The sequence below is a fragment of the Stenella coeruleoalba genome (assembly GCF_951394435.1).
Source record: "Stenella coeruleoalba genome assembly, chromosome: X".
NCBI classification, from domain to species: Eukaryota; Metazoa; Chordata; class Mammalia; order Artiodactyla; family Delphinidae; genus Stenella; species Stenella coeruleoalba.
Genome location: NC_137152.1, coordinates 88,791,339 through 88,819,201, shown reverse-complemented (window position 1 = coordinate 88,819,201; position 27,863 = coordinate 88,791,339). Strand labels below are relative to the sequence as shown.

The following is a 27,863-nucleotide window of genomic DNA, read 5'->3' as shown; positions in this document are numbered from 1 at the left end:
ATTTTTCGTGTATTTACATACATTATAGATTTTGTTTGTTGTTTAAAATACATACTGTCACATAGTTCTGCAACTTACTCCTTTTCACTTACTTTATGGCTTAGATATGGTCCCCTATCGGTACATACAAATTGATCTTATTATTTTTAATTGTTGCAGACTATTCCATAGGTTGGATGTACCACAATTTGGACGTCCCTTCTCGATATTTATTATACATCCAATTATATAATATAAAGCAGAGCTGCAAGGAGCATTCTTGTGTATGTGCACATGTGCAAGCATTTCCTTGGAGAAGTAGAATCCCTAGGTCACAGGGTACGCATACTTTCCATTTTGATAGCTATTTCCAAATTACCCACCCAAAAGGCTGTACCAATTTCCATTCCTGCCAGTAGTAGATGAGAGTTTGGCTAGACCTTTTGGGGGAAAATCAGAATCTTCAAATTCTTGACAATTATATATGTGTAGATCTCTCTGTGTTTGAAATGTCAATAAATCTTCCAATAACACACAGTTCTTTATGCCCACAAGATATGATTCTTCATCAAAACGTAAAATTTTAGCGCTAGAAGGGACCTGGAAACGATTCTTGTTGTCAGAGTTTTGCTTTGCCTGCGTGTAAGAGAAAAAGGCTGAATTCTAGATCATAATAGCTCCTGCCATTAACAATCTCAGAAAGTGGTTCTAAAAGCCCCAAATAGTTAAATAAGTTGCTAAATAAATCCTGTTTGTATCATCTGCAGGGCATGAAGTACTTACATCACAGAGAGTTTGCTCATGGGAGGCTGAAGTCTCGGAACTGTGTGGTAGATGGGCGTTTTGTACTCAAAGTGACAGATTATGGCTTTAATGACATCTTGGAAACGCTAAGACTCTCCCAAGAGGAACCTTCTGCGGAAGGTAAGCGATGTATTGTACCCTTCTGATGCACACAAGGTAACTCCAAAGTTCAAATGAGAACATGCCCTGAATTAAAGCCTCAGGCTGATTCAACTCCCCACTTTTGTTGAAAAGCAGCCTCATTTCCAAGCCAAAGGAGTTGAATGAAGTCTGCAGGCTGTAATCTCAGCGCAGCCAAGCCTTCTGAACAAAGCCAGTGCAATAATGTTGAGTTCCTGCTGTGGCAGGATTAGGTTATATTGTGTGGAGACCCCAGGTGTCCCTGGAGGAACTTGCTGAGCACTAGGCACACAGTAGGTGCTCAATAAATACTTGTCAGATTGAATGGAAGGTAATTTGGTAGCTGGACTCCCACAAAGCCCATTCTGGAATGGGATGTCACTAGAGCCTACCCTCACTGTCTCTGTCAGAGAGAAAGAAGCAAGGGGGGGGGGTCGGCAGCAAGTAAATGCTCTGTGGGTTGTGTGGGATGGCTTCAGACCGAACTATGGCCTTCTAGTAAGTCAGTAGGCATGCCTGTAATGTCCACTTTGTGTTTTTGTCTTCTATTTAGTGCACGTGTGGCAACACCAAACGATGCCTGTAGAGGTCATAACAGATCAAAGAAATAGAAACCTGAGATGGGGCTTGGGAGTGGGTGATTGAGAACTATGAGGGAATGAACTGATGGAAGGGAGGGAGGAAGAAAGAGAAAGAGTAAGGAGAGAAAATGAATAGGGTTAAATACATATAGGAAGTTTGCACATTAAAAGTTTTAACCGGTATTGCAAGGGGGAAGAAGAGAAATAATGACACAAAAACACAGAGAAACAGACAACCCAGAAGAGACACAGAGAGGGAGAGATGCAAAATGACAACATATACTCATATTCTTAAAATGATCTTTGGTGTTATAAGCTTTAAAATTGCTGACTTTATAGGAGAAATGAAGAGTGCAGGACACAGAGAGACACATGCACGGATAGAGACACAGTCCAGTCATCAGTGGCATCATCTTTGAGCTTTACAAAGCTAGTGGAATACGAAATTTTAGGGAGTCATCCGGTCCAACTTGCTCATTTAACAGATGAGACACCTGAGTCTCAAGATTTGCCCGAATCGTGCAGCCACTTAGCAGCTAAATTAAAACATTTAGTAACAATTTCCTCTTTCTCTGCCCATCCATGCTTTGAAGGACTTGCAGCTCATGGTAATCACAATAGCAACAGGTGCTATTGTCTTCCTCTGGGTCTCTGTTTCGCTGTCTCTCTCTGTCTCTGTCTCTCTCTTCGTCTGTTTCTCTCTGTGGGCCTGTTCTTGTTGACCACTTAGTCGTATGGGTATTATTTGGCTAATCCCAATTTGAGAGCTTGGAGTAGTTGCCTGGTGTTAGTGCTAGGATGTTGGGACAACCGCTGTAGAGTGGGAAGTACTTAGCTTCCTGTCAAAATTACTCATCTATAAAAGATAAAACACAATGTCCAGCTTCCCAGAATTCCATTGAATTCACAGGTTGGCTACTTTCAAACTTAAGAAACTCTGGTTTCAGAGTGAGGAAAGCTAGCTGCAGTGGGTGTTTTTTATTTTTATTTATTTATTTTTAAAATTTTTTATTATTATTATTTTTTTGCGGTATGTGGGCCTCTCACTGTTGTGGCCTCTCCCGTTGCGGAGCACAGGCTCCGAACGCGCAGGCACAGCGGCCATGGCTCACGGGCCCAGCCGCTCCGCGGCACGTGGAATCCTCCCGGACCGGGGCACGAACCCGTGTCCCCTGCATCGGCAGGCGGACTCTCAACCACTGCGCCACCAGGGAAGCCCTATTTTTATTTTTATTTTATTTTATTTTTGGTGGACTGTGTCTGTCTCTTTCCCTGTTTCTCCCTCTTAACGTTTCATTCCATTCTCCAAATTGCAAGGGCAATCTGGATGCTCAGTCCATTCTTTGCACACTGCAGCCAGAGGGAGTTTCCTAAACTGCAAATCTGATCATGTTACAACGGTGCCAAAATTCATTGAATGGCTTCCCATTGCTCTTAGGATAAAGTTCAAACTCTCTTACGTGGCTTACAAGCCCTTCATGGTCTGGGCCGTGAGGACCTCTTGTGCTTAACCACTCCCTCCTCTGTCTCTGTGCTCCAGCAATGCTGACTGCCTTCCAGTTGTTTATTTGCACCAGGCTCTCTCTTACTTCCAGAACTTCACACATGCTGTGCCCATTGCTTGGGACACTCTTCCCTTCCTACTCTGTTACCCACTCATCTGAGTCTGGCTAGATTCTCCTCCTCCCACAGGGCTCAACTTAAATACCACTGCTTCAAGAGACTTTCCATGACCCCTTAGGCTTGGCTAAATTCTCCTCTTTATGATCCTTTAAGGCTTTGAACTTTGTTGTAATACCACATTTTGTTGGTATTACATGTTTAATTAGCTGTCTTCTCTCCCTCCCCAAACTGTAAGTTTTGTGAAGGGGAGAAACAGGTTTGCCTCCCTCGGTGCCTTTCACAATACTTGGTGGAGTAAATGTTTGTTGAATCAATGAATGGATGAAATAAAATAAAATAAAGAAATTTGAGGCTCCCTGCCTTAGACGACAGGGCTAATAGAATCTTATCATTGGAAGGCCCTTGGAGGTCATCTGGCTCAATTTCCATTTTATGGATGGGGAAACTGAGGTTCAGAAAGGTGAGCTGATCAGTGACCAAGTTGAGATTGTGAACCCAGGTCTCTTGACTTCCACCATGTGTTCTCTTGTACCACACCACACTGGCTCTCCAAGGTTGATTTTATCACCATAGCAGGGCTCGAGAGTTAGTAGTAGCTCCAGCAAACACAAAACAAGCCAAAGTGATTTTTCTAGTTTTTTTTTTTTCCTGAGAGTTCAAGTCTAATGGTAGGTAGTGGCTCTTACTTGGCTCTGGAGTGGGAATGGGAAATGGGGGCAGGTTGTAAGTGTATTCATTACTGCCCACTCTCAATTACATAAGTATAGTCCAGATAAAGCCTCATTTTAGCCATTAACAACATACATGTAAGTGCTCTCTGAAAATACTGTTTGGTAGTGATTGTATTTAATAACCCAGCTTTTTACCAGAGAGTCATGTCCTCTTTTCCCTTCTTGTGCTTTTTTTTTTCCTTCTTGTGCTTTTAAATGTGCAGGGAGAGAGGATGCCAGGAAGAAGCAGCTGCATACCATTTTCCCTCCCCCCAAAACCGTATGCCTGAAATCCCATGGTCAGAAATGTATTCCTTTGACTAAAGTGTTATTCAGTCTTTTTGGCTTTATTTGCAAATATCAGTTCTCCTAGGTGAGGAGATAGAAGGGCAAAACCACTATAGTGAGCGTATCAGAGACTCACAGGGGTGGTGGGGCAGGCGAGTTGGGGGACAAAGGCTGGGGACACCTGGAGGGCAAAGAGAGATGAGTATGTGATTCGGGGTGAGGCTAGAATTCCCTGTTCCACCATTTTGATCAGAGTTGCCTCAAAGTAAGAATTTCCAGGGTGAGTTTCTCTTTCCTGGGTTTCGCGAACAAACCAAAATCATCTCTGACCTTTTATCCTCCTTCTTGCTTCATAGGACCTGTCCTTTGGGCTCCCTTCCCAATACCCCAAATTTGAGAAGATGAAAAGTTAGCCAGCGCTTTCCGCATGCCACCTTCACCCTCAGGAGGCACTCTTTTCCAGCCTCCCTATCTGGACATCAACCTGCTGTTTACTCTACCTCTCTCCCCTCGGAAGAGCATACTGAGCCTGTCCCCAGCCCTGTCCCTTCCCTGTCCATTGTAGCCTACCTATATATCTCGTTCCCCATCCTGCTGCCGTCGCCCCTGCCCCCATTCAGGCCCCTTTCACCTCGCCTCTGGCTCTTACTGTAATAGCTTCCTAGCCGGTCTCCCTGATTCCAGCCTCTCTCCTTCTTCAATCCAGTTTGTGCAGGTTGCCAGATTAATCTTCCCGAACACGGCTTTCATCAAATCCCTCTCCAGCTCCAGCACCCCTACTGCCTTTTGTATTCGCTCCAAATGCCTTCATTTGGCTCTCAGGGCCTCTCACCTTCTGCCCTCATTCTTCCAGCCACCCTCCCTCCCCCACTTCATCAACCCCATTTCTCATTTCTCATTATTCCTTAACAGAGCCCTTCTCTTCAGCCAAGCTAATCTGCTTACCAGCACCCCCATCCGCAATTTGCTCCTTTCTACCTCTTGTTCTTTTGCACATACTGTTCTTTCTCCCTGCAAAGCCCTTACCCTGTCGTCGGCTCTAGGAAACTGCATCCTTGACCTTCTTAACAAGCTCCTTTAACTTTTCCGGGAAGCCTTCCTGGATTAATTTGATCAGCTCAGTTTTTTTATTAGCTTGAACCTCATGGAATTGCCAATATTGAACCATTTTTGATCTACAGAAATGGAATTTCATATGTTTCAATATGAAGCATTCCCTCCAATTTTTGACTACTCAATTTATATTATTAACTGGTATTTCTTTATATATTGCTTAAGGGGCCCTCACCCCAAATTTCTGAGTCTCTGCCATAACTCTCTGAAAGCAGAGATAATATCTTTTTTTCCCTGTTCGGGTCTGAAATGCAGCAGAGCACACAGTGCGTTCTCAAGAGTGGCTTTTAATAGATTCATTTCCTTACACTAAATAGTGGCCCTCATCACTATCTCTGTTGTATTGCAGTTAGGGGTACACGTGTGTGTCTTGCCCACTGGTCTGTGAACTCTGCAAGGGCAAAGGCAAGGTCTAATTCATCTCTGGCACTGCCCCTGTCGTTAGCACAGTGCCTGGTACATAGTAAATCCTCAATAAATATTTGCAGAACTGAGTTGAAGGAATTGCTGCACGCTTTTGCTCTGCAAGGAACAGAGGAGACTTGGGGATCCTCTAATCCTCTTAGATAAGACCTGGAGAAAGCAACTTATGACTCCTCGAGCCCCAGCACAGTCAAATTATCAGACACATATAGATCTCAGCACACAGCAAATCCATGGCAACCAGTCGGGCAGGGCACTCGCCTTTCCCTGGAAGCCTGCCAACTGCTACTTGCAGGCTCAAGAGAGCAAGAAAGTCAGCACCAGATAGTTTTTTTATTTCGAGCTTCTTTGCCCTTCCCCACACCTCCGCTGTGTCTGCCTGCGTGGTCCTGGTGTGGGGAAAGTAGTATGCTTTCTCTGAGAGTAATTCCTTAGATTCATAAATGCAGACTCCAGGGGGAGGGGGGGCGCGGAGGCACTAGCATGCCAGTCTGTCTTAATACCAATATAAAGCAGTCAATGAAACAGCACCCTTGGAGCCCTCGAGGGCATTGCAGATGCTGTCAGTTAATCCGCCCTGTATTCATTACACAATGCTTTCTTTTCAGAGTTGCTGTGGATGGCCCCTGAACTGTTGAGAGCCCCGAGGGGCAGCAGGTTACGTTCTTTTGCAGGAGACGTCTATAGCTTTGCCATCATCATGCAAGAAGTGATGGTCCGGGGCACCCCATTCTGCATGATGGATCTGCCTGCCAAAGGTAAGCGGGAGGTGAGAAAAGGGTACCAGGAGCCCACCATGACCCAGATCATCAGGCCAACCCAGGCTGCTGCGATATGCCAGAAGAGTGAACACGATTCCGTGCTTGTGCTAACTGCCCACTGGTCTGCAAGCAGCCCTTGTTGTGTGCAGGTGGGACTTGGAGCCAGACAGCTTTAGGCATTTGGAAGAAATAACCCTCACCCAAGAAGCTGGTCGTTTTCCAAACTGTGACATAAGCCAGGGGCCTACAGGACTTACGTTAGTCCTTTTTTTAGCAGCCCCCTACTACTCCTTTGAGACACCCCCTGCCAGACATTTCAGTGCCCCCTCAGTGATGCTCCTGGATGTCAAAAGTCCTCCCATTCTTTCCCTGTGACACGCCATAGTCTTTCATCCTTATCTCCCATCAGAATCTTTGGCTACCAGGCAAAATTTGAGGGGAAGCAGGATGTTTACGTATTCTAAAAGTATGAAATCACTAGATATTTACTAATTACAAATGGAAAAAGAGTAAGTTTATTAGTGGAGGATCCTGCAGACACCACCTTAACCAAGTGATCAAGGTACATCAACATCATGTACCCCTGCCATGATGCACTGAGAAGGGCTCAATACCACCCTCGTGGTATTCTTGCCCCAAAATGCATAACCTCAATCTAACCATGAGAAAACATCAGACACACCCCAGCTGAGAGGCATTCTGCAAAATAACTGGCCAGTACTCATCAAAAGTGTCAAAGTCCTGAAAGACAGGGAAGGAATGAGGAACCATCACAGATTGGAGGAGACGGAGACATAACAATTAAGTACGATATGGGATCTTGAATTGGATTGTGAAACAGGAAAAGGACGTTATATATATGGAATTTAAGAAAAAAAAATGTCATGAAGAACCTAGGGGTAAGGCAGGAATAAAGACGCAGACCTCCTAGAGAACGGACTTGAGGTTATGGGGAGGGGGAAGGGTGAGCTGTGACAGGGCGAGAGAGAGTCATGGACATATACACACTAACAAACGTAGTAAGGTAGATAGCTAGTGGGAAGCAGCCTCATGGCACAGGGATATTGGCTTGGTGCTTTGTGACAGCCTGGAGGGGTGGGATAGGGAGGGTGGGAGGGAGGGAGACGCAAGAGGGAAGAGATATGGGAACATATGTATATGTATGACTGATTCACTTTGTTATAAAGCAGAAACTAACACACCATTGTAAAGCAATTATACCCCAATAAAGATGTTAAAAAAAAAAAAGAAAAAGGACGTTAGGGGGAAATTGATGAAATTCAAATAAAGACTCTAGATTAGTAATAGTATTGTACCAATATTAACTTCCTTTGTACTGCAGTTTTATAAGTTGCTAACATTCGGGGACATCCCTGGTGGTCCAGTGGTTAAGACTCCACGCTTCCACTGCAGGGGGCATGGGTTCAGTCCCTGGTCGGGGAATTAAGATCCCACATGCCACATGGCATGGCCAAAAAAGAAAAAAATAATAATTTGCTAACATTAGGGGGAAACCGAGTGAAGGATATATAGGCAATTATTGTACTATTTTTACAACTTTTCTGGAAGTCTAAATTTATTTCAAAATAAAAGATTTAAAAACTGCAAAATCAAACCAAACCAAACCTAAAATACTTAGTTGTCTCTTGCCCCACTCGGAGTTTTAGTTCACTCCTCTACTTAGAACCCCCCAACAGTTCCTCATCACAAGTTAAATGAAGCCCAGTCTCCTCACATGAGGTACAAGGCCCTTCACAATCTGGTCCCTAGCCACCTCTCTAGGCTTATCTTCTGTCACTCCCCATACTCCAGCTAAGGCACGTGACTGGCAGTGCCCTGAAATCACTACCTCCCACCTCTGTGCCTCCACACGTGTTGCCCCTACCTTCTCCCCACCTTGCCTCATCCAGCTCATGTCACCTCCACTGGGAAACCTTCTCTGACCTTTTCAGTGTGGGTCAGGTGTCCCCTCTGTGTTTTCCTGTGTATATATCTGCTAGAGCACTTATATTGCTGGTCATTGTTTATCCTCCCATTTAAACTGTGAGCTCCTTGAGGACCTAAATCATGCTGGGCCTAAGCAGAGAGGTGACCTATTTCACTCGTTGGTGTTCTCAGGAAGGGACTCCCTCTACCAGAGAGTTGGATGGGGCGGTTGCACTCCAAGGGGTCGACGTCCATGGAATCTATTGCACTGGGGGCAGGGTGAGAGATGTGATGGAGAAACCATTACTGGTGTGGGCCAACCTGGGTTAACAGAGCAGAAGGTGTGGTGTCACAAGGAGCTGAGAAGTCAGAGGCAACAACTGAAATTCTTTCATGGAGGCAAGGGGACACTTATAATGGTATAAAGCAGTGCTGTTGGAGTGTTACAGCCAAGGCAGGGGTGGGAAAGGCACACTGGTGGTGGAAGCAAGGTTTGGTTCACGATGAGGATGTTAAAGTCAAGGGTGTGGAGAGGGGACTAGGGGTAAGAAGTGAGCTGAAGCAACTATACACCAGTAAAAATTAATAAATAATAAAGCTATTCCAAGAAATGTGGGACATTAAATTTGAAAATGGAAGCTCCAACTTCCATGTGCAGTAAAATCTTTCTTCAACCAAAAAAAAAAAAAAAGAAATAAGCCGAAGAGATAGTCGGGGCTTGGATTTTATCCTGTGGGTAATAAAAATCCATGAAGGGATGTTAAGCAAAAAAGTGACACGGCCAAATCCATGTTTTCAGAATGGTTTGTTGAAGGCGAGGCTGGAAGCAGAGAGACCATGCAAAGTGCTCGGCCCATAGTCTGATACACAGTTAATGTTCCACTGAAAGTGGGGTTCAAGTACCAGCAGCCAGAAGGATCCCAATGGGGCCCTGAACTATTTACTGGAGGTTTTTTTTTTTAATTTATTATTTATTTATTTATTTTTGGCTGTGTTGGGTCTTCATTGCTGTGCGCGGGCTTTCTCTAGTTGCGGCGAGCGGGGACTACTCTTCGTTGCGGTGTGCGGGCTTCTCATTGCGGTGGCTTCTCTTGTTGTGGAGCACGGAGTCTAGGCACACAGGCTTCAGTAGTTGTGGCACGTGGGCTTAGCTGCTCTGCGGAATGTGAGATCTTCCCGGACCAGGGATCGAACCCATGTGCCCTGTGTTGGCAGGTGGATTCTTAACCACTGCACCACCAGGGAAGTCCCTTTACTGGAGTTCTTAATTCCCTTACCTTAGGGGCCAGGCAGGACCCATAGCCCGGAACTGGGCTGGGCCTGGGCCTTCAGCGGGGGCTAATTGGGTCTACTGTAGAGACTGAGAGGCTTAGATGATTTGGGGGTGGGTGAAAGGAGCCAGATCATTGAAACAATGGATAAACAACGAGGTCCTAATGTATAGCACAGGGAACTGTATTAAATATCCTGTAATAAACCATAATTAAAAAGAATATGAAAACGAATATATATATGTGTATACACACACACACACACACACACACACACACACACACACACACATATATAAACTGAATCATTTTGCCATACACCAGAAATTAACACATTGTAAATCAACTATACTTCAATGAAAACATAAATAATATCTAGCAGAAGCAGAATAAAGCTGTGCTTAAATGATACCAATAGCTCAATTGATTAGTTTCTCAGTCCTTCCTCCATTGATTGATGTAGCCTTTGTTCAGATACAATTTATATTCAGGCCACCTAAGGAGAAAGCAAAAGACATTGCCTTTTTGTAATTTCTCCTGACCAACCCTATTCTTGGCTAAAACTCAATTATCTTTGCCGAATCTTGGTGCTTTCCCCACAATCTGTAGACCTTTTTCTTCTTGCTTCTGGACAGAAATCATAGAAAGACTTAAGAAGCCTCCTCCTGTCTACAGACCAGTGGTTCCTCCCGAGCACGCCCCTCCAGAATGTCTCCAGCTGATGAAGCAGTGCTGGGCTGAGGCTGCAGAACAGCGACCAACTTTCGATGAAATATTTAACCAGGTAAGGACTCCGTGAATCTTAACACTCACAGCCCAGAAGCCGTACTGAAACCAGCCCACCTAAAATGAACTCCATGGGGTGTCATCACACTGTGGAACCTCTTGCAAGAGAAAAAGGCGTTCGTCTTGGGGAAGAAGCGTGGAATTGGCTATCTGAAGGCCTTTGGTGTTGGAGCATCCCCAGCACATCCTCCAAGAGCACAAGGATAGGTTTTTGTGCTCTTTATCTGATGAACCTCTGTTCCAGACCATCCACAATCCGATCTAACTGACCCTTCAAAGATGGAGTTGAACCACTAGGCACTTGCAAGACAATGGCATTGAGACCATTAGAAGGTGGAATAGATGTATCCTGGACTAGATGGGGATCCTCGTAGAGCCCCCTTTGCTTTGGAAATTCCAGAGAACTCTGATGAGTATCCCATTTAAGTGAAGCCAGATTGCTTTTGGAGGGTCAGGGAAAATATGGGGTGTTTGAAACAGTGTTCCAGATGGAAGGAAGTGCAAATGTGGAGTACAAGAGCAGGGGATTCCTCAGGTTTCTGGGGAATGACTTGAGGCAATGGAGTGCACGAAAAGTGATAAGCTCTCTCCTTAAGATACTGAGTTTCTAAAGAGGTTGACGCTTTCCCTAGAGTTGGGGATTAAAAGGGGGAAATGGGGAGCAGACAGAGAGAGCCCTGCTAAGGGAGCCCTGCTAGGGTGTGGTTCCTCTGTTGGAGCACGCTGTTGAGGGATTTGTTCAAGCTACAGGATACCGAAGCTGAGGGTGCTCTCTGGGAGTGCTGTGTCAGCTCTGGCGGAGAGGCTTTGGAGCCTGGCTAGGGTACAGCACCGAGATGCTTTGTGAGTGGCAGGTATCTGAGGCGGAAAAAAGAAAGACTTGGATTGAAAGCCTGAGGGGCCCTGAATATGAAGTCATCCGTGTCCCCAGGTAACAATGCCTCCATTAGCCCGGCTGAGTTTTTTGAGGACACTCAAACAGGTATGCAATAGTATGGAAAAGGCAAAGGACCATGAAGGTCAAATTTCTGAAAACTTACCATGAGGCAGGAGAAAAAGCATTTGCCCTGGTGTTGATGCTAGAGATGTTATTTCAGAAGGCAGCAGAGAAGCCGGTGATAGATAGAAGGAGTGCACATCATACGACCTTCAAACAAGATTGCTTGGAGCTGCCCTCACTGAAATGCTTCAGTGGAAGTTTGGACTGTCTGAAAGACAAGGGTAGCCTCCCAACTCCCTGCAGCTAATAAAACTGAAATGGGAAGAGGAAGAGAGGGAGGCTCCCTGGGTTAGGCAATAGGGGGCGCCCAAAGCATCTGAGCTGGCTACTGTAGGACCTTGGTGGACACGTAGATCTGGACCAGGCGAAGAAGGAAGCTCCTAGTGTTAGCCTGGGGACATTGAGTGCTATATAGAGCACGTGCGGCTCAGCTGTATAAAAGGGTTCATTGGGACAGATTCCTAGGCATGTGCTGAGCAAAATTACCACCAGTCTTCCCTTGTTGTCAGCCCAGCATTTTGCATGCTGAATACAGCAGTAAGGAGGGGTTACCCCTCGTGATTCCAATGCTATGCCAAGCTCCTTGTCTCTGTAAATGAACAGGGTCCCGGGAGGGCTTATTAAAAATCTGTGGCATGCAGCCACCTCTAAAGGACCAGGGGCAAGACCAGTTGAATTTCTACATGACCCTGACTGACATGAAGGCCAAGTGCTAGGAGACACCATTATTCTTGGACCCCATGGTGAGAAATAGGGGTAGATCTTACCACGTCGAGCTTGGGTCGTATTTAAGAGGTCAAAGAACCTCCCACTGTCTGAGAACTGGCAACATGGTAGCATTAGAAGATAAGGATGATTTTATAGGTTGATGATCTAGAAGAGTAAAAGAACACTCCCTGCCCTCTTCCCCTGACCCCACTCACAACTGGCCTGAGCTCAGGACCAAATCCTGGTGCCTTTGAAGTGGCTAACTATTCAGGTGCTAGCATCTCAGAACCGAAGGATCCTGCCTGGAGAGCACCTTTGCTTAGACTTGAAAGAACCAGAAGGGTAGGGGAAAAACTACTCAGGGAAAAAGAGCCCTGTGAGTGGGCCAGGGTGACAATAAGGGTGGGTAGTGACTTTTCCTATTTATACTTGGGGTCACCTCTCCTGCCTTTTCATCTTAGAGGAAGGGGTTTATGATAAGGGGGTCCTGTTCCATCATCTCTAAGTTTAAGAAGTAAGAATTCCCTGGCTCCTCTTTCTGTTTACTTCCAGTTTAAAACTTTCAATAAAGGGAAGAAGACTAATATTATTGACTCTATGCTTCGGATGCTGGAGCAATATTCTAACAACCTGGAAGATTTGATCCGGGAGCGGACTGAAGAGCTGGAAATTGAAAAACAGAAGACGGAAAAGCTTCTAACACAGATGCTACCACCGTATGTGTGAACACCTGAGGAGTGTGAATGCTTGTAACAATGTGTTCTATTAAAAATAGAAAAAAATTTCCCATCAACTAACTGCTCCCTCCCCCTGTCCTGTACACTCTCTACTCCCGGTAGGTTTGAGTCACACCTTCAAATCAAAGAAGAATTGGAAGGCCAAGGGGGCAGAGCGCACTTCCTAATTTTCCACTGCTTGTGGATAATGCTAGTCATTTAAGTTTTTGATGCCTCGGTTTTTCTATGTGTCACTTCATGACTTTGCCTGGAAGTTGACCAATTAAAAGGAGGCAGATTTTTTAGCTCCTAGAGGAAAGTAGCAGGGTTGTTTTTCTATGTTTTTCCTTCCTTAGGTGAAAGCCTTATGTGTTGCTACAATTTCCAAAATTTCCAAGGCACCTTATCATGTTGTAACATGATCTTCGAGGAGATAATTGGGGAAGCTAGTCTCATGCAAAGGCAGCTGCCTGGGAACATTTCCCCCTCAGGTGGGGTGGAGTTGGGGCGGGGGAACTGAGGAAGGATAGAGAGTTGAAAAAAACTCCACAAAGGTACAGATCAGGGCTCTCTGCTCAATGCTGCATCCCAGCACCTGTCACAGTGCCTGGCACATTGTAAGCACTCAATATCTATTTGTAAAAGAGATGAAAGAATGAGTGTTCGCATCCAGGTGACATTTTCTTCCTTATCACTTACTTGGTAGTGATTTTTGGAGAAGTTGTGTTCTAGCAGATGTTTTGTGTGGCCTGGAGGGAGACCTGTGTCCTCTGAGGAATAGCTGTGTCTGTTTTCAGATCAGTTGCTGAATCCCTCAAAAAGGGCTGCACGGTTGAACCTGAGGGCTTTGACTTGGTCACCTTGTACTTCAGTGACATTGTGGGCTTCACTACCATCTCAGCCATGAGTGAGCCCATCGAGGTGGTGGATCTTCTCAATGACCTGTACACGCTCTTTGATGCCATCATTGGCAGTCATGATGTATACAAGGTACGTTACTTAGCAGAGCAGTATATTCCAGAGAGAAATTTTGATATGAGGCTCACCTATGTGTACTCCAAAATGGAAGGAAGGATGCAATTGTATTGAATGCTGTTATTTAGGAATTAAAATGTAAATAGTACACTACTTCCATTGGTCTCCCATTGGAAATGAAGGCCAAATAGAATGCATAGAATTTCACACTTTCCAAAACAACAATCTCAACCCGGCAAGAGATTGCCAGTCAGATTTCTTTTGAGCTATTTTCTAGAACTGGGACTAAGGAGAGGTTGGGGCCAAAAAGCATTATTGCACTTCAGTTTCTAAGTACCCACAGTGCAGACACGGAAGGGGCTACAGAAAGTACTGGTGTCTGGCCCATAGTTGATGACTATGACAGAGTTCATCCTGGTAAAGTTTGTGTACATCTAATACGTGCTGTTAAAACTTGGTTTCCTCCTTTAGGTACCGTTTTTATACAGGAGGGAACTCTGGCATTATACATGTCAAGGAGCTATTGGACCTGAGGCTCTCTGGGATTGCTGTAGGGTAACCTAAAGCCCACCTAGTGGTCTGAGGTCTTGGGAAGTGATTAATTGTGAGGTTGCAACCTACTGCTTCCACTTCCCCCCACCCCTCCAGCCTGTCAATTTCCACTCTTCCTTTCAAAGGTTGCAGAAGATGAGTACAGAACAGATGACTGCATTCACTCATTGCGGTGCCATGCTTCTTTACCCTTGATTGTATGTGCTGTCCTGTCTCTAGGCAGAAAATGACTAAAAATCTCATAGCTACATAGGAACGTTTCCACGTCTGCAACATGGTTACTTGTTTTATTGATGGAGAAAGATGCCCCAGGCATCCCACACTTTAGACAGCTCCTCTGTCCCAGGAACCCAGGTAGAGCTGGAGAATGAGTAGCTCCATTCATTGGATCCTTCACAGTAGTCTGAAATGTTCCAACTCTCAAATCACACACAGGGCAGTGTGTTTATCTCAGATTAGACAGGGCCCTTTCAGGTCAAGTAGAGAGCCTCGGGGCTAGGCCAAGCTGCCTAAATAGGGCTCAGAAATAGACATCATACCTGTCAATCAGCAGGAGCTGCAAACTAATCAAGAAGCACACATGGAAACCACGGTGGAGGAAAAATCCATGGAATCAGACTACCTGTCTTAACTTGTTGAACTCAAGCAGCCTGAAGAGAAAAACAAATCACTGGAAGCTAATTCAGTTGAAACTAAAATCAAAGATGACTCAGTGTGGGCAGTAACACAGCCACTGGTTTAATCAATCCAGCTGATACTGTTCAGACAATTGTCGGGGGTCTTGGGAATGAGATTGTTAGGTATTTTGATACTTCACGGCTGCAGTAAGAAGCTAGTGGGCTGTTTTCAGGACAGAGTCGGGCTATATAAATCCAAAAATGGAATCTAAGTTTTCAGTCATTTTTAATCAAAACAACACAGTGCAAAGGAAATAAACATTGAACCAGCAGCGAGTTACCAAAACCGTTTGTGTTTTCATTTTCCTTACCTGTAAAATTGGAGTCACCTCCCCTGGCACTTGATAATCTGAAATGGAAGGAAGAAGGCTGCTGCAGAATTATGAAGTTAGTGATTTGTTTTCAGTTTCAGTTCTCCTACTACCACTCCGTCTCAACCAGACCCCTTTCTATACCTCCTCTTCCCTTTCTGTGTCCTTATGGTGGTTTATACAACCCACAGTTCACCACAGCAGTCTCACACCAAGGCCAAACAGTGCCCGTGCTCCCTGCCTTTCTAACTGTCTCATCCATATTCCTGGGGACTCCTGGATGACTGACTCGTTAAAGCTGAAGTGTCAACCACCAGTCAGTGATAATGGCCAGCCAGTGAGTTTCTCCCTCCCATATAGTATTTGCATTGTACTGTTGCCTTCCTCCGTGCAGGCAGGCACGCTTATCTGAGAGCAGGGATCCTTTTCTCAAATTGCACCAGGTATAGGAGGCCCTGAATGGAAGCATCCTGAGGTACAAAGTACCATAGGTGCAAAGGATCGCTGTTATTGGCTACATGGGAAGTCATGATGAGGGGCCTATTGCCAATTACAAAATTTTCTCTGGAGCTGAGTCATAGGCACAATCCTATGACTTGTTTCAAGACACGTCAGTTTGACGATGATGATGTGGTGATAATGATGGTGGTGGTGCTAATGGCTTGCGCTTATTATCCACCAGACAGGTTTTAAGTGCTTTGATATCATTTAGTACTTAGAAAATTCTAGGAGGTAGGTGCTGTCATTTCCCCTGTTTTACAGGTAAGGATACTGAAGCACAGAGAGGTTAAATTACGTGACTAAAGCCACACAGTTTGTAAATGGTGCATCTGGAATTCTGAACGAGGCTGTATGACTTCAGAATTTCATGCTCTTAACTATGGCAATCTGTGAGTTCAGTTCTTTAGGAGAACATAGATTTTAACTGGATCCAAACTTGTACTAGCAGAGTCTGACAGGCACATTTCATAGAAGTCCCTTCAGCTTACTTATCTTTCGGATTTACCTGAAAAGTTTCACCTTACTAATCACCTAAAAGAGTGAGTACACTTCTGTGGGGAAGATGAGCACAGATTCATTTGCCTTTATTTACAGGTGTCCAGCTCTAATTGCCCCTGCAAAGCAACTGAGGGCTACTATTGCTGCTCCTTTGAGAGGTGGCAGTAGGACAGGAGAAGGGAGCTGGTGGGAAAAGACTGAGTTCTCATACCCAAGGAGACTGCAAAACTAACTCCATCATATTAGCGAGGCAAAGCAGAAGGAACAGAATCGTTCACCTCCTTCCTTTCCTTTTCCCTATACTTTCCTTAAGGCTGTTCTAGCTTACTGACCCGAAATCATCTAGAGAAATGCTTGCTGGGAAAGCACCTTCTCCTAGGATGATGAATTTGGAGTCTGATAATTCTCTAGGGTCAGACAGGAACCTGAGAAGTAACTGCAGAATCTATAGGTATGGGACCTAGACATCAGTATTTTTTTAAGTGAAGCTCCTTAAGTGATTCTAATGTACAGGCAGGACTGTGAAGCAGTGACAGCCTCTCTCTGGCTTCCTCACTTTACAAGAAGAACACTTGGCCTCCATCATACCCTTTAAGCTCTGTGAAAACACACACACACACACACAGACACACACACACGTTATTTACTTGCTAATTCTATCTCCCCTGATCTCCAGGTAGAGACCATTGGAGATGCTTACATGGTGGCCTCAGGCCTCCCAAAGAGGAATGGCATGAGGCACGCAGCCGAGATTGCAAACATGTCCCTAGATATCCTCAGCTCCGTGGGTACCTTCAAGATGCGGCACATGCCAGAGGTGCCAGTCCGGATTCGAATAGGCCTGCACTCAGGTAACAACCAGCAGCTAAAGCAAGAGAAGACATTCCCATGTACCTCAAGGGAAGGCTAGAAACGGGAGGAAGAGGGTAGCTCTCCCCTGATTATTGGCAGCTGGATTATCCAGGTGTCTAGTGCTACATCATTCCTTTATGTCTCCCCAAGTTTACTCTCTTCCCAGCACCTGCCCTACCCCAGTGGGCAGCAACCCTTGTTCTAGGTACCATACCCTTCCAGTCTACCTTTCCTGTTAGAGCCAACAGTTCCATGTTTGACTATGATACAAGACCAACCTGCACATGTGATATTTAGGATAATTGCTTTAATTCGTTAAAATCTCAACTCCTGGAGTATTTTTCTCCCACACGCCTCTTCACTTGCTTGAACATCTTCAGGACTCCCCTTCATCGTACCCTTTCCACCTATCTTCACATTCATAGGTATCTTCACAGGTCTCTCACCTACTAGCCTCTTGCTCCCCTCCTCTTTATCTTTGCTTTGTTCTTCTAGGTTCCTTTTCTTCTCCCATCATTTTCATCCCTTTCCTACCAAATTTTGTAGAAGAATGATTGACATTTATCCTGCCATTTCTTCACTATCCGTTGCCTCTTTAACCCCTTTGCAATCTGGCTTTAGCCCTACCACTTTTCCCGGTCCTAGTCTGCCCTTATCTCTGCAGCATTTGATATTCTTGACGATTCTCCCTCAATTGGCTTTTATGACCTCCTCCTCAGTCTCTGAATTCTTCTTCTCCATTTCATTTACTGGCTCTCTTAGCAATCCCTGCTCTCTAACTGCTCCCACATTTTCTGCAAAGCTCTGAGCTGTGATCTCCTTGCTCTCTGTATGTCCTGACCTCGAATTCATTTCTCAACCCACTCCAATCTGGCTTTCATTTCTACCATTGTCTGATAATCTCTTCTGTCTTTTTCTGTCCCATCAATATTGATATGCCTCAGGGTTCTGTCTTTCATCCACTGTTTCTCTCCCCTTATACGCTCTTCTGGGTCATCTCATCCATGTCTATAATTTAACTACCACTCGTGTGCTGATGACTTCCAACTCTACAACTTCAGCACCCGTCTTCTCCCTTAAGCGTCAGCCCTATATAGCAGACTTACTACTGACATTTCCACTTGAATGTTCCACACAGACTTCAGACTCAACAGATCCAAAACAGAATGATTTTCTTCCCACATAAACAGCCTCCTCTTCCTGTACTTATTTTCTATTTCAGTTGTTGTCACCACCATTCACCTAGTTATTCCAGTTAGTCTTGAGAGTCATCCTCCTCGACTCCTCCCTCACCCTGACCTTCACCATTCAACCAATTACTAAGTCTTAAACGTTTTACCTTTTCAGTATGTCTTGATTCTGTCTTTCTCTTCTTGACTCTCACTGCTTAAGTCTAGGCCACCAGCATCTCTTGCCTGGATCACTGCAATAGCATCTTCTTGCTTCCACTCTTGCTTCTTTCTAACCATCCTTCTCATGGTCATCACCACATCTGTGTTTGCTTGCCTGTCCTTCCATTAGACTGTAAGCTCCTTGATGGCAGGAACCAGATCTTACTCATTTTTGTATCCTGAATGCTTAGCACACAGCAGGTGTTCAGTATTTTTCTTTTAAAGAAAAGCCTTCATCTCCCATTTGTGCTTCAGTTTCACATCAACAACCCCCCTCAGCACATCTCTTCTTGGATGATTCACCATTACTTCAAATTCTGCATATCTAAAGCTTCAAGTCATCTTTTCCCACAAACCAGTGTAAGCTCATAAGCCCATGCCAATTTCCTCACGGTTGTCAATCAGACAGTCAACACTTCTCCTTTGATAATGTCTCTCTTTTATCACTCCTTTTTGCCCTCCGTCCATCATCACCTCCTTTCCAGTACTTACAACCTTGTGCTTGAATTACTGCTATTACACTTAACGGTTTTCCCTGGTTTTACTTTCTCCCCTTTCGATGCATTCTATACACTGACCTGAGAAAGAAAAAGAAAAAGGATTTTCATCATGTAATTCCCTGCTCAAACTTCTCTAACGATTCAAGGTCTGCCATCTTGTACAACCCAATAGCCAACCTTGTCTCTAGTTTCTCCTTAGGCACATGAACTAAGCAGACTGCTTTCTCTAAGAGCTTCCCAAAATTCCATGCTCAGTCCCAACCACAAACCTTACCTTACCTTACCTTCTTCACTGGGCCATTTTTGACTGAACCAGGTCTTAATAAGCAACCCCTCCCCCATTTTCTAAACTATTAGAGCACTTCTGCCTGTGCCATTTATCTTGCCTCAGCCATACATTGTCTTGGGTTGTTGCTTAATTGCTTCCAGTTTGGTAGTCTCTTTTCTTCAATTAGATTATAAACGCCTGGAGAACTGAGACCACGTGCTACATTTTTTATTCCCCTTGGTGCCTAGCTCAGGGCTTAATGAATGCTTCTTAATGGGTGAGAAATGAATTAAAATGAGAAACATAACTTTTATTCTTCAAAATTAATGTTCAGAAAGAACTTTTTGAAGCAAAAACACTTAATTATTTTCTCTAATTCAGGAAACAGCAAAAAGATAATCCTGAACACTTTTCACATAGAAACAGAACAGAGACCAGAAAGGGGAAGGTGGAGAAATTTCTAGATCATCTTGAACTAGGTTTTCAGTAGGGTTGCTGAGATTTTTTCAAGTAATGTTCACCCTCTGGACACTTAACATGATCGTACTAAAATGCAAGAACAAAACCCATTCTAAGGGCAAATAGAAAATATTCTCAGATTATCTTTATATACCACTCTTCCATGCCTCTAACACAAACGATTGAATGTCAACTCTACTTCTTTTCAGATTTTCCAACTGTCTTAGCAATAATTCTCTTTATAGACACAATTTGTGAGACAGCCCTATGAGATCCCTCCTTCCAACCCTAAGGCACGAGAAAGAGTCACATTTTTTCCCTCGCAACAAACATGTTTGGATCCTGAATCCCTGCCCAGGCTTTTCTGATTGGGTTTAATGCTTATTTGTCCCTGTTGACAGATATAAGCATCTTGGGTGTAACTGTTACTTGGAACAAAGGTATAAATCAGAAGGGTAATCATTTCTTCATCATTATAAATTTGCTTTCTGGTAGGGCAAAGAGTTCATTACTCACTGTAAGACTTCCTTCAGATGCCCAGAGCTATTTAGTGGCAACTTTATTCTTTTATGCAGCTGCATTCCTTCCCTTGGCAGTGTTCCTCTATTAGCATTGGATGCATACCTGTTGACTATACTCCCAATTGCCTGCTACTCTATAGGGCCGGTTGCTGCTGGAGTGGTGGGCCTCACCATGCCCAGATACTGCTTATTTGGAGACACTGTGAACACAGCTTCTCGGATGGAATCGACAGGGTTACGTGAGTACTTCTAGAGGGATGGATGGGATGGTAACCTCCTGCTACTGACAAAGTGATTCTTCGTCAAGAGAGGAGAAAGAGGGACTTCCCTGGTGGTCCAGTGATTAAGACTCCGCGCTCCCAATGCAGGGGGCCCGGGTTCGATCCCTGGTCAGGGAACTAGATCCCACGTGCCGCAACTAAAGATCCCACGTGCCGCAACTGAAGATCCCACGTGCCGCCACTAAAAACTGCCCAAGCCACAACTAAGACCCGGCACAGCCAAGTTAAAAAAAAAAAGAAAAAATATTTTCTTAAAAAAGAGAGGGGAAAGAGAGCAGAGAGATGTTTTACTGTTTCAAAGAAAAATCAAAGATAACTTGAGAAGTTGAAGATTTAACACACATTATTTTGGTCTCTAATGACAAACCAGCAGGGGGTGATGTTGGATTGAACATGATGTTGTTCTAGCCGTGAAGCTGTAGCTAGGTGACGCTGAAACAGCCAGACAATTTGATCAAAACAACTCAAAAAAAATCCTTTGGGTAAAGGAACAAATTGGCCAACCCGGTAGGTTTGGGAGCGTCATATTGAAAAAGGAAATAGGTAAGGGACTGACATTTTTCAGTTTTTCAGCTAGTTTGTGGAGACACACCCAGAGCCAGCTGTCTCTCAGCCAGCTTCTGTTTGCTGCTCTAGTCCTCTTTTTGAACTCGTTACGATCCCAGGAGTTCTGGCTTCATCCAATAGTGCCCTCAAATTTAGCTAGCAATAATCCCTCAATCTAAGGAGCTTGGAATTCTGAAATAATTAATTTCAACTTGCCTGTATATAAAACTCTTAGCTTCTTTCTATCAAAACAGGCATGGTATCAAAGATACCATTTCTCCCTACTTCTCTGAGAAGAAAACTGTACAAACCATTAAGTCACTTGTGCGCCGCTGGCAACTCTTCCTTGGTTATTTCCTGCTACTATTAAGGCAATGTCAGAATCAAAATGTGCTTTACCTATGTTATGGTTGAGCAAAGCGATTTGTTCAAGCTAGTATAAAAAAAGCACCAAGAACCACAATAGATTCTATATATAGTTTTCATGGATTTTACATTAAAAAAAAACCACTTAAGCCCTTAGCAGCCCTGGCTGTGGCAGCTACTAAGCAAGACAAGCTCTTCTCAAACTTCAGCAATATACGTAAACAAGTCCCTGATGATGGTGGCCTATATCACAGTGGGTGGTGCCCTGTGTGACCCCCCCCTCCTCATCACTCATGTGTGGAAACAGCCTTGCACAACAGGTCCAGTCTTAGTCAATCTAGCCTGTGCAGCCATGATTAAGGAGGCAGCATGGAACTTAGAAGCTGTTGTCAGAATACATTTTCTGACATCTGGGAAAGTCTTCGAACTCCACAGATATGGCAGAGGCCATGGAAGGAGTCATCCAGGAACTGCCGCACGCATATAACTTTGCTCTGGAAGTGCAACCCGAGATGAAGTGAAATTGATCATGGAAACGCAATGCAGATTTGGCACAGTACTCTGGACTGATGTAAGCCTGGAGAACGCTGAAGTCATGTTCTGGTCTGCACCAGGGAAACTCACTCCACACATTTCACGTTGGAAATAGAGTTGAGAGCAGAAAGTGAATTTTCAGATTCCGGCAGCACCTCGTCCAGGGATCAGCTAGCAAGGAGCAAATGGAGTGAACCATGCACAGCAGTGTGTATTAAGCACTGACTATGCAAGGAAGGCATTGTGAGGGATACAAAGAAGCATACGTATGTGGTCTCTGCACTACAGGAACTGGTTAGAGTGCTTTTCTGGATGCTAATGACAGACTGAAATAGGACATTAAGCGCCACTCCTGAGTGAAGATCTGTAAAGAGGTAGACTAACTTCATGTTGGATATGAGACTAGGACGTGTCATAGGTCTATTTTTTTAAAAAATCAATCTCATCAGTACCTCCTTTATGCTCAGTTGAATCTACTGATTCTGGAGTGGAAGCGACTAGTAACCCAGCCCTGGAGTGACCTTCCTTGCCACACAACTGGATGGTGGTTGGCATGATCCATCTCTCTGTATTGAGCTGTGTGTTCCCCATCAGTAGGATTATTCTACTGAAATGTTCCCTCACAACAAGATGCTAGTGGAATGTCACACATAGGGCTGGCTCGGGACACACTAGCTGAATTTTAAGGATGGGACAACCTTTTCGGAGCAGAGGTTTTGGGTGACCATGAGGTAGTGCGGAAGATACAAACGATACTGAGCTGTCAAGAGAAGGAAAGTCATTGTAGAACACAGCATAAATTTCTTGCAGTTCTTTTCAGCTACTCAGATTGTACTCAGATTCTAAAAGAATTACTTTCTCAAGTGTGTGTGAGACTGTCTTGGACTTTTATTGAACAAAACTTGAACAAGGTCTTACTTCATAGGATGACAGTTTTCAGGACAGTTAAGGATCCTACCTCAGTTAAATGATTGTTCTTCACCAAAGAATTACACTTAATTTCTAAAAAGAAGTTTTAGTCATAGTTCCTCATATAAAGCTCTCATCCTAAGTTGGGATTATTAGTTGGAAAATAATCCATTCATGTGTGTGCACGGCTAGAGCCACCCACCCAAAGGACAGCTATAGATGTAGTCACCACAGAATGTTGGCAGAGGTCTTGGTACATTTCTCACTGATGTTTTAAGTTCAGCAATACTGAAAGACAGTTGGATGGATGTATATGGAAGAGACACCCTTTTGCCTCTTAAGTAGGATGGGCAGACCTTGGGGGTTCAGATCCAGCAGCAGCCTGTGAGAGTAGCTGCTGAAGCTTAACCTCCCTCAGAGGAGGTCACGCTTCAGCTAAGAGCAAAGTAGTGGTTGCTTTTTTCTTCATCTCAAACCTCAAGTTGAATGAACACCTTTCTATTGCATGGTCTTTCATCTGAGATAGAGTCTAGGAGGCTGATAGGTGCTACAGCTAACGTTTTATTTGGTGTTTTGCCTGGTGAGAAAGGCCATCCATCTCCGTCCCCTCCTCCTGTGAAACTCTAGCTAAAGCTCGCTCTCTCTCTCTCAGGGACTTTGCTTAGGGTCTAGTTCATTTAGAAGTGGGGGCATTTATTACATTAATATTTTTCTCACTGATTTTACCTGAAAAGATCCAAAGTCATGCCTCTCTTGCTTTTACAGCTTATCGCATTCACGTCAGTCACAGCACGGTGACAATTCTTCGAACCCTGAGTGAAGGCTATGAAGTGGAGCTTCGAGGAAGGACAGAGCTCAAGGTATAATGTCCTTTTGTTTTTTGAGTCAAACCACTTGGACACACCTGCTCCTGGAGAGGTCATGGTCTGCTGAAAGAGTTTACCTGGGTGTCTGACTATAATTTGGGCAGAATTTCCAGCTCCATTTCTGGTTCCCAAAAGATTGTTCCTTTTTGCCTCACCTTTCATTCCTTTAAAATATGGCTACAGTGAGAAGGATCGTTAAAATCCCTCTGCATTTTTCTGACTAGGAGTTGCATTTTTCTCTCTTAAAAAATTGCCCAGAATTTGGCATTTCAGTGAGCGGCACTATTATTTACATTTTCTAACTTCCATTTCATTTAGTATGTGGCAGTGCTACAGTATTGGGGAGTTTGGGTTTTCTGTCCATCTGCTTGGTGGCTCTCCTTTCTGATTTTTCATCCACAACATTGACCCCCTGTTTACAGAGAGGCTTTATGTCTTTCCCCAAGGACCAGTCAGTTCTGATGAAAGACAAACATTTTATAGTGCCTTTTCTCTGTTAGGACTATCACTTGATCTGGGATTCAGGATTATAGTAATATTCCTTTTTCTTGTTTCACCATTTCCACTGGATTCTTCTCATCTTCCTCTGGGTACCCCAGGGCCCCTGGTCGTCCCGACTGGAACAGACTCTAGAGATTTGATAATTTAACTCCATTTTCAGATGAAGAGCCAAGGCCCAAAAAGGTGAAGTAATTTGATCAGGGTCATATAGTCAGTTGATAGCAGAGTCGAGCCATAACCCAGGAAGCCTGACTTCCCATTCAGTAGTCTTTCTATGATACCACTGTCCATGAAAATTATTTCCTCAGTGATTATTCTTAGGCAAAGCAAAATCCGGGCACTGAGTGATGCACAATTTGTTTCTGTCATTTGCATGCCTACCCCAAATAGTGGCAATTTACATATAAAAGGATTTCAGAAGTCAAAGATTGGAAGGCCTGGTTCTAGTTGATCAATTAATTCCCTTAATGGCTAGTCCTAGATTGTCCCTTCCAATAGATCCTTAATATCTTCTAGCAGGGGGGATGGGTCACTTATCAGGGGACAGAGGTTTCTTTCCCACCTCTGCAGAGAATGCAAAGATAGGATGTGGGGGACGATATTACTTAGGCAATGAATCAAATCACCCAAGGCGTTTGTGATCCCTCTGTATATTTGGACATTTCTCAGCAGAAGAGGACGAAGGTGGCTTGGCTTCCTGAAGCACTTGCCTGCCTGTGTTACTAGACACAGATTCCCTCATTTAAGAGAGAATTTAAGAGCTGAGGAGGTGCCACTTTTGAAACTGAAAAGGAAAAATAGACCCCCATCCCCATGGTTTTTATTGCCCCCCAAATACCAGTCAGGAGCAATCACATCTTTGGGTGGTTCACATACAAAAGCAGGACTGCTTCAGAAGGGCCCTTTGCAACTTCACAGTTTCCCCTGCCCCGGGGAATTTGGGGGAAGAGGCTGGGAGAGGCTTCCCCTAAGGCCATGTCAGGCCTTGGTTATTGGGGTGGCAGGGACCTCCTGAGGAAGAGAGATCGAGAGGGAGATACTGAGAGAGAAGAAGAGAGGGTGCCCCAGGGGAAAGGAAGGGCCAATGAAAAGAAGGATAAGGACAGGAAGTAAGACCCACAGAAAGGAAGGGAGAGGAGGGGAGATCTTTTCTGTCTCTGTACCTCTGCCTCCCCACCAGAGGCAGGTATTGGCTATTACCTAGTAGGGACTTGGGGACAGAAGATTCCTTGTCCCTTGAGGGCATGCAATATATCCCCAATAAGACGACATCACCAGCACACTTTAGAAATTCTGATTTAACATTTCCACCACCACCCGCCCCCCCTCCCCCATCCACACCGTGTTGCTGGAAAGCAAGAATCGCTCTAGTGCCTGGGTCAGAAGGACTACATTTGATGGCCAGCCAGGTGTGATTTCAAAGCTGATGGCCAAAAACATCCTCTCCTTCCAGCTGGCTGATGCTTAAAATTCCTCCATCAGAGCCTCTTCTCTTCAGCTCAAGGCTTGGATCCAGTAACAACACCACTCTTCCCCCCTCTACCCCCCATCCCATTTCCTTCACTGGAGTGATGACGCTTTAAGTTGTTTCTTTTAGTGGGATCAAAGGTGTGGATTGGATTGGCTGAGAGAGGAGAACACAGAGAAGTTGAGTCATTGGGTGGGAGCGGGGTACAAAGAAAGAGACCAAAATGAGGAAGCTTAGAGGAGGACACATTTAGAGACAAGAAGCTCATACTCTCTGGGAATCTGTTCCCCTGCCCACTCCGACCTCCCCTTGTACTGTACTGGCACAGAATCATCAGTGCTTAACGGGCCATTTCTGCTTTTTTCAATATTTTTCTCCTAATGGCCTGGCGATAAGTCATCTTATTACCTCTTCTCTTACACGAATGAGTCCTGTTTCAGTTACTGTTTTCCTAACAAGTTTGAAGCTCCTTGCTGAGACTTTGTATATATCTAGGCTTATCACATATATTTGCCAGGGCCTCTTAGGTAGCTTTACATTCTGAAAAGATTTCCCCAAATGGTTGTTCTTAGCTGGTTTCTGTTGTCCTTGCCAGAGGTGGGCATTTACACACCAGCAACTGAGCTAAGAAGTAATGAGGTTGTATTGACAGAGTCATGAAGGTCAGAAGGTCTGGTCCATAATTCTTGTCCCATCAGTGACTCAATATGTGACATTGGACAAGTAACTTCATCTTCTCTGTGCTTCCATTTCTCAACATGGAGGCCTCTTCTGACCTGTGATTATCAGGCAGATCATTAATCACAAGCTTTAAAATTCCCTGCAGTTGCTTTTTGGCCTCTAGACCTGCCCCTTGACTCCAGTGTGTTGGAAAAGCTATATGGTGTAGAGGGAAGAACACTTAAAATTTGGAGTCTAAGATGTTAACTAGACTTCTTGTTGTGATCATTTCACAATATATACAAATATCGAATCATTATGTTGTACACATGAAACTAATATAATGTTGTATGTCAATTATACCTCAATAAAATATAGCAAAGTCATAGTAAAAAATAAATAAAGAAAATTTGTAGTCTAGTAGGGTTAGGTTCAAGTCCCAGCTATGCCTGCTTATTGACAAGTCATTTTATCACCATAAACCTCAGGGACCCCATTTGCAGAATGAGGTTAATAATAAACCTAGTTTCCACAGTTTTTGTGAGGATTAAATAAGACAGGAGTGCCAAAGTATCTTAAAAGTGTCAGGCCAAAGTAAGGTGCTATTATTTGGGAGGTCTCTGGGACTGCCTAGGGATGGATACTGAGTCAGAGAGTTCGCCTTAGGCTTCGGTTGTTACATACTTGTTCCCCCCCCCACCTCCCTTCAGCAGATTTTTGAAAGTAGGGTGGGTAAACAGAGAGCTAGGATTCTAAGAATTCTCCTGGATGGGCTCCAAAACCTCAGAGAGCCCCTGGAGCTCCCCAGCATACTCTTTGATTTGGAAGCTTGCCTGAGTCCATAACACTTCCATCCTATTTTGCAACCATTGGTTTTGGCATGCCAGTATGTCCCAGGACTCACCCAAATATCTAGACAATCCTGGCATCTGCAAATCTCCCTTGGGGATTGGCATACTGTCCTGATAGCCCCTAGAGCTCAAGAAAAACAGTCAACTACGGTTGGGGGTTGGGGTCAAGTTTTGAGAGTATGTTTTACCAAAATGAGGTCCAACGACACCTTGAGTATTCCAGGCACTCAAGGAATGAGAGTGCCAGTTAATGGAACAGTCTATTTACTGAGCACCTGTTCTGTACGAGACACTGTACTAGGTTCTGTGAGGAAAATAAAGAGCTGAGGAAGCAGAAGAGTTGTGCTTCTGTTTAGGGCCCAAGACATGGCCTGATAATTGGGGGGGTTTTTTGTTTTTTTTTTGTTTTTTGTGGTACGCGGGCCTCTCACTGTTGTGGCCTCTCCCGTTGCGGAGCACAGGCTCCGGACGCGCAGGCTCAGCAGCCATGGCTCACGGGCCCAGCCGCTCCGCGGCATGTGGGATCCTCCCAGACCGGGGCACGAACCCGCGTCCCCTGCATCAGCA

The 27,863-nt window shown here is 44.5% G+C and overlaps 1 protein-coding gene across 1 annotated transcript in view; it reads left to right on the top strand.

The window, feature by feature from the left end:
* GUCY2F (guanylate cyclase 2F, retinal) overlaps positions 1-27,863 on the top strand; it is a gene marked incomplete at its 5' end in the record, with an annotated part of 97,717 nt that overhangs the window by 51,120 nt on the left and 18,734 nt on the right. Inside the window, 8 exons of the mRNA XM_079911000.1 lie at positions 747-903; positions 6,250-6,399; positions 10,235-10,383; positions 12,646-12,809; positions 13,607-13,799; positions 17,000-17,174; positions 20,455-20,553; positions 23,716-23,810. Coding sequence (XP_079767126.1) covers positions 747-903; positions 6,250-6,399; positions 10,235-10,383; positions 12,646-12,809; positions 13,607-13,799; positions 17,000-17,174; positions 20,455-20,553; positions 23,716-23,810 — 1,182 coding nt within the window. The remainder of the gene's footprint in view (positions 1-746; positions 904-6,249; positions 6,400-10,234; positions 10,384-12,645; positions 12,810-13,606; positions 13,800-16,999; positions 17,175-20,454; positions 20,554-23,715; positions 23,811-27,863) is intronic.